This window comes from Paramormyrops kingsleyae, chromosome 17, assembly GCF_048594095.1.
Source record: "Paramormyrops kingsleyae isolate MSU_618 chromosome 17, PKINGS_0.4, whole genome shotgun sequence".
In the NCBI taxonomy this organism is placed as follows: Eukaryota; Metazoa; Chordata; class Actinopteri; order Osteoglossiformes; family Mormyridae; genus Paramormyrops; species Paramormyrops kingsleyae.
In genome coordinates this window covers 4,861,410-4,877,534 of record NC_132813.1, presented here as the reverse complement: position 1 = coordinate 4,877,534, position 16,125 = coordinate 4,861,410, and the positions used below count along the sequence as shown (strand labels likewise).

Below are 16,125 nucleotides of genomic sequence, written 5' to 3'. Positions count from 1 at the left end.
CATAATTCACCCTGGTGTTGAGCCCTGGAAATAACAAGTATGTATATGAATGCAAAGTATTAATCTGTTGCAGGATTTGCAAGGATCTGGATAGAGATGCAATATGCCCAGAAAAGCTGACTTCCTCGATGTTGATAATGCAGAGGTTCCCTCGATCCAAGGGTCTGTAGATGATGACTCCGTCATGTTTCCTAGAGTGCTGGGAGGTTCTCAGCGGAGACGGGGTGCAGGCAGGTATGACAGCGACCCCATTCCCGGACAGATCTTGTTGCAGGTGGTGGTCAGTCATCCAGGCGTGGAGTAACACCAACAGGGGCCAGCAGGGGCCAAATAAAGCCAAGCGAGACGGGGGCCCGAAGCACATTTAATCTGCAAATTACCTCATCTTACGCGTCGGCAAATAAACTTCCAATTTATTTTAACAAGAGAGGGGGCAGGCTTATTTAGGCTACGTAAACCAGGTCCATTAAACCTGCATGTTAACTAGCCTCACGTGTCATCAACTGAACGTCAAATTTAAATTGACTAGAGAGAGGAAGAGCTAATTAAAATAAGACGAACCAGCCTATTTGCTGCTCTCTGAGAAAGAGATTTGTGTTAATTTCTGTACTTATTATTTTTTGCTTGTATCTCTGTTTTTCCCCATTCCTCTCTTTTTTGGCATTTATTTAGCTCCTGAGTCGGAACAATCCGGAACCCGACAGCCTTGCTTTCCCTGCAGTTTGCCACATCTCCAGTCTTTGCCATGGTTCTCCCACTGTGAAGCATAGCTACCTTGGACTCCATGCCGATTGTGTTCTCTGCTCATCAGTGCCTTCAGTCACTTTGTCATAAAGGATTCCGAGTCCCACAATGCAGCATAAGCAAGTCATCATGTTCCGGAACCACCAATTAACAATTTCCCTGCTGTCCTCTTCCTGGGTTCATCGCACGGCTGCATCTCGTCGATTCCGAGTCATCGCAGTCACATGTCCTAGCTACATGCTTGCTTTCAGGGGTGACCGACTCTGCAGCCAACCCATATCAAAATAATAAAAATGAAATATGGATTATTTTATTATCTAAGCGGGAGCATAGAAAAGACATGGTGCAGTGTGGCCACCCCCATAAATATAACTGGCCCCTGATGGCCACCCAAATCAAAATATTCTGCAGGCTCCGCTGCCTGCTTCGCTGGCAGTGGGTCCAGCATTTTTATGTGGCTTACCTTTAAGCAATTTTAACTGGATGAAGAGGCATGAATGAGCCCATATGTGAGATGTCTGAAAGGTGTCGGAGTGAGTCATGTGAGAGAGGCATGATACAGGCACACAACAGCAACCGCTGACACACCATGTGCGCCTGCTATTGATGCATTTGGCCTTATTTTTCTTTGGATTTTTTGTATTTTATTTTACATGATTTCTCTACCTCATTTGATGAGGTCTTGACATACTGGAAAGACTGCCAGTGCATTCAAAATGTTACCTGCCAATCACCTGTGTGTGCCAGTCTAGAGCTCAAGACATGGCCTTTCTTCTTTGTCCAGCACGGCGTAACCTTGACAGCATAACCACAAAGTGTGGAACAATCAGTTGCCTTGCTGACTCTTAGCGAGACGGAGCCTTTGGCGTGTCTGTCCTTCACAGCATACTCAGCGCCGTTTGCTCTGTGGTGACTCACCCTGCCCACCTGTCGAGTGCCCTTTTGGTCCCAATTAAAGTAGCTTTTGGGCATCCCTCCTTTAGTCACCTCTGTCTGGGCTCTTGGTGTGAAATGAGCTCATTTAGCTAGCTGGAAAAGAGCCTGAAATGTGGACCAAGGTGAGTGCCTCTCCATTCACAAAGTCCGCCGAGGAATACCTGCATTCGTAGGGACAATCACCTCCATATTCTTGTGTTTCTCATCGTAACTCTGGAGAAGAATGGATAAAGTGAAGAACACAGTGTTGGATGAGGCCAACATGTACTTTGTGTGTTGATTATTACTCTGGTGCGAGTGGGCAGAATGTGGCAAGGGTGGTCGGTGAGAAAAATAATGCAGGAAATGGAAAGCGAAAATCATTCGGTGCGTCGCAACAAAGACAAACATCAATCAAAGCATCGCATGAAGCATGAAAGGGAACTGAAGACGTCGCAATCCTTACCCTCTCGGAGGCTGAAGAGGACTGAATAAAGCAAGCCAGACGATCAGGATTATTGAGACTGTTGATGGATAGGCATTGAGGACGCTGGGGAGATGAACGTCGGGCGGGGAGGGGGGGGTTGGTCAGTAGTTAAAATATGCATGACGGTCCAGAGGAAAGGTCAAACAGGAGTATCATCCTGAAATATGGAGACACTCCAGTAGAGCGGGGGATTAAGAGGCCCCAAGAGTTCGGCCTGCTTATTCATGAAGCATCTCTGAAATGCCATCTGGAGCGACTTTTTTAACCTAAACCCTGACACCCCAACCACGGGGCGATGGAGAGCTTACACACGAACTCCAGGAGGACCATTTCAGGGACTGTAGAGGTCCAGAGAAGTGTTTATGAGCAGCTTATAGGTAACAAAATGTTATATTTATAAATGAGGACTTGAGGTAAGCTATACGTGGATGGGTTTTGAGTAGGTGTACCTCGAGGGAACTTTAAAGCACCCATTGTTTCGGGTCCTAAGGAGCCGCTTTCCAGTAAACCCAGGCGAATCTGAGCCTCTGCCGAATCCCTCCGGAATTGAGCTAAGCCTCTCTTTCAACGCCGCGGAGCTTCAAAGCCATCAGCAAACGAGCCTCGGTAAAATCGAAAACAAGCCTCGGAGTACGGCAGAGCCAGAGTCTGGCGACGGGATCGGCGGCATTCACCCTCGAGGCCGTACGTGAAACTCATTTCAAAACCCCCCCAACCCCGGCGCCCCACTGAGAAGCCTGCTTCATTCGTGAGCCTGCATAGTCTCACAAAGCCCCGTGGTGGTGGGGGGGGGGTGGCATGACCGATGCGATTTTTGGCTTTCGGCTCCAGTTCCTCGCACCGGCGTGGAAGATCTGCCAACGCCAGCCCACGGCATGTTAGCTCTGAGGAAGGGTGGCAAAAAAAAAGACTAAGAAAAGCAACTGGTCCCAGTCTTCCCACTAATCAGCTTCCTAATTGTCCTCATTTACTTGCTTGTACGTTCCGGCGGGTGCAAACCTGGGTGGGTGGGTGGGTGGGTGGGGGGGAGAGGTTCTTGTGGCAGGGTTGGGGGTCCAGAGGAGTTAAACACGTGGAGCGACAGCATGCCCGTTGCAGGACAGCTTCAGTGGAGATAGGAGGGCATCTTATCGCGGGGACTCAGATCGCGCTAATTAAGCGCAAGGTGAAGTAGCGGCGCATCGCAAATCCGGCCCTGTCACTCGGGTAGCGTGTCACGGCAGCTCCTAGTGAGTCGGTAGCTCAGTCAACATCGGCGGCTCTTGATGGGCAGAGAGCAGGGCGCTGCTCGAGATGGCTACCCAGGGGAATGTACGCTTTATTTTCTTGTTTATTTGTTTTCAGGGGTTGCAGGAGGATCCCTCGTGCCCCTGTCAAGAGGTATGCTTTGAATCTGAAGTGGACCCAGCCGTGTTTTTGCCTCTCTTTTATCTTTTGGATAAGATAGAGAGATAATATTTTATGCCTGGGCAAGTTTCAGTGTATATTCGTTGCCAAAGAAAGTTTCCAGCAGTGATATTGGACCCAACAATCATTGAAAACACATGGAAAAAGAAATGTAGCTATACATGTGACGCTTACACAGCAAACCCAACACCCACATGGAGAGACTATTCATATATGACCATTGACCAGCCTGGCTTTTCATACGTGTTACATGATCTTAAGAGTTATATGTTCCAGGTATGTATCAGTATTTCACCACTATACAGTTCACTATATATATAAAATGAACTGCAGTTCTAGGCAAAATATTTTCCTGGAATAAATATGAAATATTTGATGCTGCTTATATTTTTCAATGTTGTCAGGCGTTTTTGTTCATTTTTCTTTTCTCAAAACAAATATCATTTTAATTTGAACCTATAAACAATAACGCAAACAGAGGCTTAATTATACATATGTTTCCAGGAGTCTCAGAGATCTTTGCACACAACAACAAAATAACAGGATTTTTTCCCCCCCCATCTTCAACTTCCTAATAACGAAAAGCACTAATTTTTCTGTTCATTATTATTCATTCCCACAAAAAATAACCATAAAAGTGGTTACAGGATGAACCGCGAGCAACTCCAAGAGTTCATCTAGTTAACCAATATGAAAACCTTATTACTGCAATATTAAAATCATGATGGAAAAGCGACAAAATAAAAACAGGCATAGAGAACAATAAGCTTAGCAGATGGGATTCATAAATGCATTATTGCAATTTTTTTTTTTTAAATCCCGCTTCTTCTGACCACATGGGTAGGGAATATTACACCGATTCCGCTGTATGTCTGCGGAGACCCCAAGTTAGTGACGTCTTTGGTTTTATGTGGGCGTGATGCATGACCGTACGGCAAAGCTCTTTCTTGTGGGTTGTGACTGAGGCTACACAGCTCATAGATATTACGGGGTCGATCGTCAGCTAATTATTTTTCTATGACCTCTTGTTCCTTGGCAAAAAAAAAATGGCAGCTTCATCGAGAATCAGCACGCGGCAGCAAAGCCCTTGGTGTATCTGCCAAGACCTCACAAATGCCCTCCCAGACGAAAACAGCGAAAAGATGGCAGGAGAAGTCCTTCCTCAAGAGACTATGTACCTGGGCCTAAAATCTGACTTTAAGGTCTCACCTTTCAGAATGCCTGTCTTTCCCTCATTTTATTTTTAATAATGAACTTTTGTCTCCAGCTTCTCCATCGTGTCGCCTTAGCTGATCTGGTTAGGAATTAATTGCTCTCTCTCTCGCTCGCTCACACGTAGAAAAAGCCTAGGGATTCGAGATGCGCGTGTGCATGTTTGCATGCGTCGCATGATGTATCTCGTGTATGTGCACGTGTTAGCGGCCCCACGTGTCGCGTCTCTGCATCATGCGCTGCGCATCGTTGCCCGTCAACAGCGCCATTAGACACAGCATTCTACAGGCAGGGGTTAATCAGATCCAAGCTCAAAGTTCCTGGATTGATTGTTAGCGCTGTCAGTCAGTCGCCTGAGGAAGCCGATCGTGCCACACTAATTGGCCTGCGTATTCTTGGACAAAATAAATATTCATGTCCGTGTGCCGTCGCTGGCTCCTTTGAGATGCGGCAGGTTGTTGTACCACTGGTGAAAGAGTTCTAATCAAGGTCTCAACCCCAACAGTGCTGTTTCTCATCCTGAAGCCAAGCGAACCACAAATCAAGGTTCAGGCCCTTCACGGCATTAATATGGACTCGACATGTTTTAAATACATCAGCATCTTGTTAGAATACACAGTAACCATGAAAGTACATAAAGGTGTGAAAATTTCTCAAGCTGAGTCATAAGAGTTAACAAAAAAATTAAACAAGAAGACTAGAATCCAGCACCCAGTATACAGTTCATATTTATGGTGATTAGTGTGTGGCTTTTAGTGGGCAGGGCCACTATGGGATGTGCCTATGATCAGAAACCTCAGGCTTTGCTCTCAACTGTATAGATGTGCCCATATGTCTCAAAGGATCGCAAAATGAGATAGGCGACAGGAAACATTCCGATGTACGCATACTTGTGTAAATGGAAAATAAAGATGTTTCATATCTCAGAATTTGCTGTCAGGGTTACTTGGCACATAGTGGTCTCTGCCCAGGAGCCCACAGGAGGAATCCCACCTGGTTACTGGAGCAGGATGTTAATCCCCATCTGCGCACCATCAGCAGGGAAACTGGCAGTGATACGGTCGGAGCTTGGAGCTCCAAGCAGATAGCATGAGGCAGCAAATGTTTGTGCCTCTTACTTCCCAAGTCGTTATTATTTTATTTTCTAGCTGCCTGGATCTAAAAACATTCTCTCAAAGTTTGTCAGTCAGCAATTACCAACTCATTAGTTGTGTCCATACAGCAAATGCATGTTGTCGTTTTTTATAATTACACGCCAGTCGATGCTTCACCGCTTTGCCCTTTGTCCTTTAAGTAACCAATACAGCGGGGCAGTAATTGCAAAAGTGCTTCTTTTCAAATAAATGACAGCCTTTCTCGCTGATTCGATTATTGTTTGAGATTACTCATCCATTAGGAGTAGCCATTCAGCCAGATTTTCACACCTTTATGTACTTTCATGGTAAATGTGTTTTTTTGTGCATGGTTGCATCTTTATTGCTGGAGATCTCTTGGTTGGCATGACAGAGAGACCCCTGCTGTTACAGGATGGGCTCAGCATGGGTAAAGGGGCATTATTGTTTACCTCACATCTCATCCCTGATTTCTAATTCCTGTCCCCTTAATAGTCTATTGCGGTGCATGGCGCTGCAGGTAAGGACTGGATGCCTATGATCAGAAGGTTGCTAGTTCAAATCCCAGGGCCTGCAGAGTGATTTCACTGTTGGGCCCTTTAGCAAGACCACCAGAAGCTCCAGGCACTGGCTGATGCTGCTTTCTCAAGAAATGAACGTCGCCTCGGGTTAAAGTCTCTGCTAAATAAATCAAATGTAGATTCAATACCAGCAGAGCCATCAATGAAAGGTCAAACAGAGGGGAGCGAAACACAAAACGCACGAGGGTGTGGAAAATGGTCTATATTCAAGATGACTTTGCTCTCTTTTAGTGAGTCAGTGGTAGGTGCTTGGAACTGGGGGGTGGCGTGAATGAATAGGTAAACCTGGCCTGACAGCTCCTCTGCACCCCTGCTCATCTCCAGTTCCCTCTTCGCCGACTCCCAAAGGCTCCGTCTCCTCCAGGCCCCACTGTGATCTCCATGACGACAAACGACAAATTGTTTTTGACTCTGGAAAAATCAAACAGCTTGTTGTTTTTCACTTTTAAGACTCTGTTGTGGTTTTTGATTGAAAACAACTACACATATTTTTATATTTCCAGAAAAGAAGCAAATCAACTTGAAAACTGAACAGCCGGATTGCAAATCTTATTTCATAAATGATTAACTGTGATTCTGTCTAATCTTGAAGAGTGCAATCTATAAATAAATGAAAACGTAACTCAATTGAAAATAAATTCTATTTAGCCCGTAACCTTACGTCAATTATGGGTGTAAATGCCTGTAATGCTCTCTGTAAATATGTTTGGGAGCGTCTCGAAAATTAACAATTGTTACTGACAAATAGATTTTTTTCATTATTGCCCACAGTCGCTGCTGTTACATTCGGCTGTTTCTTACCGCAACGAGGATGCATCCGTTTTGCGCTCGAATGCGATTTTCCCATACTGTCAGGAAGGAGACACTTACTCCTCTCTCACCCACCATTCTCCCCAGTGTAAAGCTGAGCCATCCAGACCAGTGCCCTTGAAATTTGCAGCACCGAACAAAGCAGGTTTTAATTACATAATCGACCAACCATAATCATCCATTCTCACTCTCCAATTGGATTAAGCCATAAAAATATGGTAGGGGGAAATAAAATATGCAGAACATACAGTGCAGTAATCAAGGGCAAATTTGCAATATGCACAATTTAATGAACTCCCCCACACGCCTACTCTAGCTTATTCCAGTATTCCTGTGTGAAATAGTTTTATTAAGTAGTGTTCTTGTTTGGCACCACTACGTCCCGTGAAATTTGCATTGTGAGTCATCCAGGCTCCCAGCCTTCGACCGAGGGGAATTTTATTTATTTATTTTTTTAATTTGGGGGTTGTATGGGGGTTACCCTAAGAGATCCCATTTCTTGAAGGCATGTTCTCCTATGGCGAATTGTGCTGTAAACGTGAGGGAATGTTCCGGAAGCTCTCAGCTTTGGTCAAAGGAGAAAAAAAAAATCCCTGAAACCAAGCATACCTTGGCAAAACTCAGCAAACTAATAAACAATAATAACAACAATCATTTGAATATTCATATTTATACGGGGTCACAGTGAACCTGCAGTATTCCTACCGGATGGAATGGCAGTCCGTAGCAGCATGGGGGCGCTGTGTGGCGCAGTGGGTTTGGTTTGTGTGCTTGTGTTTGGAAGGTCACTGGTTCAAACCCTGGGGCTGGCAGGCTGATGTCACTGTTGGGTCCTTGAGCAAGGCCCATAACTCCCAGTTACTCCAGTTGCACGCTGGCCGACCCTGCATGGTGACCCCCAAGCTTGCTCTCACCTCTCTGTGTGTTCCATGGAAAAAAAAAACCATGTCCCCAAAGAGATAAATAAAATATCACTCTTCTATTATTGTTAATTCACTGTCCCTTCCTTACTTTTGGTGACATTTTTCAGGTCGCCATTTGGATCACCTCAATTTTAAAAAAGTAAAAAAGCCAAAAGACTTATATTTTGTTTGGTTACATATGGTTAATTTTAGGGTTGGGTAGAGGTTAAAGGTGGTTGGGATTAGGGTTTCTCCCATAGAAATGAATGGAAGGTCCTCATTTGTGTGTGCATGTGTGTGTGTGTGTGTGTGGGGGGGGGGGGGTTGCATGTTTTCCTCATGTAACATGTGGGTCTGCATCTTATATGGAAAGTACACCAATGTAAGGAGTCCAGTTTATTTGGAAGAAGACCCCCTAAGGCATCGGGAAGTGAGTGATCAGCCCTCCAAACAAGACCTCACCTGTGCTGACACGGCCAGAGGCCGTAAGGTAAGGGGACAGGTGCGTAATGAGATATGCTGCCATGATTATGGATTCCAAAACCTGCATAGAACATAAAGGCTTTTGGTTAATGTATCGCACAAACTAAGCTGCATATATAAACCTTCAGCAGGGGTGGTTCATGCAGGAAACATTTCACAGAGGATGAACGACTCAAGAGGTATCATGTCCAGCAATGGTGAGAACCGACAAGTGTATCTGAACTTATGACATTTGATTTTGGGGGTTTTAATGGAGATAACAGGACATGCTAAGTGATAGGACACCAATGTCATCTGAAGACACCCCATGGACCACAGAATTAGGGAGGTCAATTCTGGAGCATCATTAAGGACACAAATTACCTACAAATAATTTAATGCAAACCATCGAAAGTTTATTAATAAAAGTCTGAACTCTGTTTGTGTTTTCTTTTGCAACAGAAATGGGATTTTTTTTAAGGGAGGCAAATGATATTGATTACTCAGTGAGTGTTGAGGTTTGATATCTACTAATAAATTGTATTTTTAGACACTTTATCGAATGTAATGTTATCACCAGCATAGGACAAATCTCAACATGCATCGCAAGGCGAAAAAGTGTATCGTGAGGTGAGCGGGCTTTCGCAGTTTAGAAAACTAAAGGTTATATCTGAGTCTTTCAAAAGTAAACAGACATGTGGGCATGATTTTAAGCCCCGCCCCTGTTCATATGATCACATGATACCCGACCATGAGATGGTCTGTGTATAGTACCCCAAGCATCATGCTTCATTCACTCAAAAAAACCTGCATTGTTTGCTTGTGTGCCATATATGGGCGCTATGTCGGCCAGTTCTTCCAGCAAGCCCATGTTGGCTCCTCCTGTGACCTGGTCCGGGACTCTGGATCACCCTCTGGACTGCATGGACGATCAGGGCGGCGTGGCTCGCTGCCCGTCCATCTCCTAGGACCAGCTGCTGGACCGGGTCATCCAGCTGGCCGAGCTTATATACCAGGTTTCCAAGGAATCCTGTGCGCTCTTTCTGAGTAAAATCTGTTTAATCCCATCACATGGTAGGCTGATTATTTATTATTGAGGAAGGAGAATGTTCTGAATTGAGAATCAAGATGTCCAGCACACCCTGCTACATGTGACGTCGCCTCTACCAATGACGTCCGTGCATCCAGCTCGCCGTTCTGCCTGTGTCATCTTCCTTGTATGACCCGCTCCCTGCCTTCTGGTTGTCTGGTTTGCGTGAAAGTGCCACCGGCTTGCCATCTCCCCCCTGCTCCCCGTTTGTGTCTCAAAATTTACTGTATCTGACTCTCCCAGCCGGCCCCTGGAGGATGGGCTCCCCCTTTGAGTCTGGTCCCTCCCAAGGTTTCTTCCTTCTAGGGAGTTTTTCCTTGCCACTGTCGCCTATGGCTTATTCACTGGGTGCTTTGGGTGGGGATGCTGTAAAGCGCTTTGAGACGGTGTAATGTTGTGATAATGCGCTATACAAAAATAAATTTGTTTGTTTGTTTGTTTGTTGAATAACAATAACAGTATGTCACTGGCAACATCTACATTTGTACCATTATACTAATGTTTTATAAAAATGTCATTAAAATATCATTTAGAATCAATATTACTAAAACTACCATGTGACATACAATAGACAATAATTAGGAGTCTAGGATGGTGTATGAATTAATACAAGTGGTATATCTGTACTGATCTCTATGATCAATAGCAAAAAATATTTTTAAGAATTATCCACTTCTTTCAGTATCATTGTATCAAATTCACATGAAAAGCTGTACCATTGTCATATGAAACAGAAACAGACATGATTATTTGTCTAATTATTTTTCAATAGATCCCTAAGTAACCTAATAGATCCCCAAGTAACCTAAAAGATCCCTAAGTGATATGCTGGATTTACTGCTGTTAACTAATGTACTCCAGTCATTCTCTTATGAAAGAGGACATGTAAGACTGTATTTCCTTAGAGCGCATGAGATGCAGCAATTGAGACCTTACTAGACTCCAGAAAATATTAGAGGCGACGTTTAGTTTTTGAGAGGATCAGGGATGGTGTCATGCCCAGTCTGGCTAATCGGCACCTAAGCTCTGTCTGCGCCAGAGGTGAGCGATCGTCATTACAGATTTAAAATTCCTTTGATGTCAGTTTTTAGAGCGTACAAGTAGTTCACTGTAGCAGTTAAGGGGGGGGGGGGGGGGGGGGGGCGGTGCGTGTGTTGCTTGTGACAGGAGGTAATTTACAGTGGAAAATGAATTTTAACTACAAAGAGCGTTTCTATCAGCAAGCGGCTGGAGTTCGACAGCCTGGGCGCTAACGTTATAGTCCAGGCTTCCGTCTTGTCGCCTCTTTGATTTTTGACTGAATACACAGTGTACACAGTGGACCGTTTCACTAGGCATGAGTTCCTCAGGAGAAGATAGCACTTTCATCTGTAAACATCTAATTATTTCAGTAATAGCAGTCATATTTAAATTATTAAAAAAATATGAGGTGTGGGGTATTGCTGTCAAAGCGATCTCCTGTAGGCTGTTACATTGTTCGAGAGCACGAAGGTGACGCAGTAATACTGAAGCGGTAAAGTATTAGCATAAAATTGACAGCGAGACGCTAATGCTGCCAAGGAGGGGCCGATCGCCTGGCGGTGGAGCTGGCGGGCTTGATTGGGGAAGATCGTTTTGATAAAAATGCAGGACTGGCCCTAGGTGGGCGGCGAGGGAGGCAACACGATTCTGTAGCTGGATATTCAGAAGCAGCCTTTATTCTTAGATTCTGATGGAAAAACCATGGCAAAAGATCTTGCGCTAACGGCAGGCTAAGGTCACAGCGTGATGGGCAGTGCCCACAGGAACGCACTTATTTAGCAAAGCAAAGCTCATTGCAGTTTGCCGCAAGGGAATTTTGGCTGACGTTTCGTGCGTCAAGTCTCGCCGCAGACTCAGAGTTCCCGAGCGCCCATCCGATGCGCGAGCGATTAGCTATCCGGTCCCCGCAGCAGTGACTTTGGCATAGCCTGTCAGAGGATATTAATGAATTTGGACAGGATGAAAAATAATGATACATACTGTATATGAGTCAGCTATGAGTCACCTGGAAGCATGAGTCTATCACCGCAGGATGGAACCAGATTTTCCGGCAGCTAAAGTGGAAGGGATGGATAGTGAGAAATCAGGACAAAGGTCTAGAATTGAAAACTGGACCGCAAACCAGATGTAGCTGTGAGGATACACATTAATACTTTCATGCGGCGGGAACAGAGGAACTCATTTTTGACGCCTGTTAAGATTCGCACACCGATTTATAGCTGAAACTCGCGGAAACTCAGACTTCCTAATGAGAGAAGTGACTGACAAGCAGGAGACGCCATAAAAAAAATACATAAAAACCCAGAACGCAATGGAGAGAATTCTCAGCTCGAATTTGGGATTCATTCTCCATCCCTGGAGCAGAACGGTGAGTAAAGATGCAGGACTCTGATACTGGAGAAAACTCTCCAACCTGGAGCATAAAGTACCAAAGGAACTACTTAGACTCCTCATGGGCCTCAGTTAGCACTCAGTCTTTGTTGATACCAACTCAGGTATAATAAACAGAAATACTAGCAATGGGATTCAGAAGCCAATTATTAATGTATGAATAAAATGTTTAAGTGCAGATCTGCAACTTAGCCGTATATTTTCTTAACCTTATTTATGGAGCTGGATATTATACAGCAGGACATGAAGTACCGTGATGAAAGGTATTAGCTACCCTAAAGGCTTGGCTGGGACTTGAATTAGCAAGCTTTGGCCTAGCATGTCTGCCCCAGAACTTTACCCCCATCTGCATTTTACTTAATTACTTAATTAGAGAAATTACAAGGTATGAAGGACAACAGCACTCTGAGAAATAGGGGGTTTTCCATAGCACAATTACATGATAAAATTCTGTTAGTGTATCACATTCAATACCACAGTCCAGGTTGTTCTCCTGCCTCGTGCTCAATCCTGCATGGGATTGGCTGGATTGTCCTGGATAAATGGATGACATTCAACAACTATTCAAAATGTTATTATGGGAACACTATTTTCTCTCTGAATCATGAATTGCTACAATGGTTCGTTTTGAATAACTTTAATTTGAATTGAAATAATTTCCCTTCCTGCAACACAACTGCAGTGAGAAGCCCAATTAATATTAAGCATCCAATATGATTGCATTCATATACAGTAGTTAAATTTACTTACTATGCCTGAACAGCAACATAGAATCAATTAATACACTTTGTACAGCTTGGTAAATACACACACATACGACCTAAAGCTATAATGTATGTAATACTGCAAATGAATTAGATAATAATCCTAGTGAATAATTAGACTGATATTACAGTAGACAAATCGCTGTGTAGGCCGCATGCACAAACGATGCGACAAATTAGGATCCAGCAGACTCACGGCAAAATTCACATCCGCGCAAGAAGATGCATTTGCATAACTTCCTGTGCCGCTGCGATCTGCAAACAATGCGAGCGCGCACCCCTATTATGCGCGTCGGAGTCGCGGCCCTGCAGCCGGGAGACGAAAATGACTTATTAAACCAGTGGAATTGGAAAAGCGCCCCGGAAAGAGTGAATCCATGCACTTATTATGGGTTTTGATTGCTGGAAAGCATGCCAGGCAGCTCCATTGATATCACGCCAAAAAGTGTTTAAGACTAGAGGAGCTGTAAATAGCACTGTGAAGGGATGCAAAAGCGGCGCGTGAAAGTGGCGTTGGAGGACACACTGGAACGCGCTACACTCCGCTTCCCTGACTGTGTGGGACCTGCCATTAAGTTTGTTGCACTGTGGATCTTAGGAGCAGATGCTCGTCCCTAATCAATTAAGCGTGAAACTCTCACTCAAGGAGATAAAGCATGGAAATTACATGGGATTCAGATGCTCTAGTCCAACACTCCAGTATGTGGTTTGGTACCACAACCACGGAAGGAACGAGTGCATGCCCAAATCCTTTCCAATCCCCAGCTCCAAGAGTGAAATGCAACAGGTCTTGGTAAGTGGACAGAGCAGAGCTGACCCAACCCTAAGTGAAATCTGAATTGGGGCCCCTTTAACTAACACACACTCATACACCACAGGCTGATGAAGTTTGGGGGGGCTAGTTGCCTCTGGACCCTGAACAGCTGATTTGTTCGCTTACGCCTCAAGACAGAACATAGACATAGTCAAGGCTTTAAGGGAATCTGGATGATGGACGCTCAACATCCGAGCGGGGAGTGGGTTGGTGGTCTGACACTGTATGTATGTGTTTCATAATCTGCTGGGCCTTCAGTATGGATCTCAGAGGTGGTGGGTCTGCCCCTCTGTGGTCCTTCTCCACCCAATACTATCACACAAAGTCAATAACAGAGATCCGAGTCAAGGAAATAACACTTCGAACAAGACGACAAACTGATACATAGACAAGCCATCGAGAGGACGCAGTGAACTGACTGGGTCAACTGTTAGCTTTGTTGCAGTTCTACTCCAGTGAACAGACACAAACATGGGATTATGGGTAGAAGCCAGTGACTTTATAACCTCAAATCCACTTCAAATGCTTGATTCAAACACCTTATTAAAACTTCACATCACATTCCATTCACCCCCTCAACATACTGAAGCTTTACCCCAAACGTAACTGCAAATAGTTTTCTGTAGATTCATATTTGCTTTTACTTATTACTCGTTCTTTTGTCATGCTCTGCAATGTCCCTTCTAAATAAGCGAGTGACCTTTTTTTTTGACAACGGACTCCAATATTTTACACGACACCCCCGTAACCTTTTACAATTCATATTTGCGAAGGGGTTTTGTTAAGGACTGAATCTACCTATATTGATGGAACACAGCCAAAGATAATAAAAGCCTATTATCTATCTCTATAGGAAATTATATAATTATATGCTAAGTGGAGCATTAGCGGAGGCTAGCAACGTTTTTGCAGGATAGTCATAATGCCTGGTGCTTTTTGTTCACAGGAAAAGTGGCTTCTCCACTCGGTCCTAATGTTGGTGCAGTCCTGGATAAAGCCACTGGTCTATCTGCAGACGACCCTCGGTCGCTACAACGATGCACCCATTGCCCTGCTCAGCAAGACCAAGTGGGTGTCAGACAAGCTGTTGAGGTTGGAGCAGGGTGTTGTGGTCCTCATCAGGAAGGTCAGTCAGCCCATGTTGCAACATGGGACATTCCCGGTCGTCCTGTGTATCCACCGCATGTGCATGGGAGGCGTGGGATGCGATACTAAGCTTGTGATTGGTTCATTGATTCACTTCTTCATTGAAACATCCTAAGGTGTGCTTTTGGATTTCCTGAGACATTTCAGTGTCCCCATTATGAGGGAGAATCTAACAGAGCAAATGATTTTTCAGATACTTTTCCCAATCTTTTCAACAATTCAACAAAAATAGCTATACTGTACTATGCTACACTATACTATACAATACTATACTATGCTATACTACGCTATGCTACAATATACTATACTAAGATTACATAAAGGATTTCTAAGGGGGCATTCAGTGTCACAAGTGTGTTTCCCCTCATATCCCCACTTTTATAAACTTTTGGATGCTTTTGTAATTGACATCTAATATTTAATGCCGGGCCTGCAGCTGGAATAGTAACCCTAAGCCTTCATTTGTGAATCTAGATCAGCTTCTCTCTCTGCAGTGATATATTTAATGAGAAAAAAAAACCCAAGGTAGTGCTCCAGTGGATGAACTGGAAATACCTCCCGAATGCTATAAATTATTGAGGTTTCTGCAAAGGAGTCGTTCAGATATGCATAAATTTGAGCTGCACAACATTAGCTACATTAAATCAACTGCAATCTCCCACCGGTGCGTAAAAGTGGCCCACTTCTGTTGGTCTAACCTTTCAGGACGCCAACTTCGCCTAAGTCTCTATGGAATCTCTCGGTAGTGTCAGGGTCACCTGACCTCAAAGCCCTTAGCATTCCATACAGAAGTCAGTTCTTCTCAGATGCTGGACAAGGGCGCGCTGACGGCCACCAAGTACGACCGGAGCCCGGTGAGCTGCGACACACACCCCGAGATTCAGGAGTCCATCCTCAAAGACTACACCGTGATCTCCAGCTTCAAGAAGGACACCCACAAGATGGAGACCTTCCTCAAGCTTCTAAAATGCCGGCAGACCGACAAGTTCGGCGGCTTCCCGTTCTGACTTTTTCTCCCTCGCTGCCCCCATTGATGCACATCTTTCTTTCACATTACTACAGTGTAGCTAATAGCTAAGTTTTTGTCTAACCCGACTGTGTTTAAATGAAAATTATACAATGAAAGAAAACGATGCAGGCGCCTTGCCTTGCCCTATTTTGTTTTAACACAAATTAGCAAAATGCTACATAGGTAGAACGGGCTTGGGGATTTCAGGACATCTGCATATTTTTAAACTAGCGTGGGAGAGCGGGGAACAATCTCTCA

At 44.5% G+C, this 16,125-nt stretch overlaps 1 protein-coding gene across 1 annotated transcript; it reads left to right on the top strand.

The window, feature by feature from the left end:
• Positions 1–9,474: 9,474 nt before the first annotated feature.
• LOC111849226 (somatolactin-like) lies at positions 9,475–15,865 on the top strand. Its single transcript, XM_023821940.2, is given in 4 exon segments — positions 9,475–9,714; positions 13,617–13,691; positions 14,659–14,838; positions 15,665–15,865. Coding segments are annotated over 4 exon segments (696 nt in total).
• Positions 15,866–16,125: the final 260 nt, after the last annotated feature.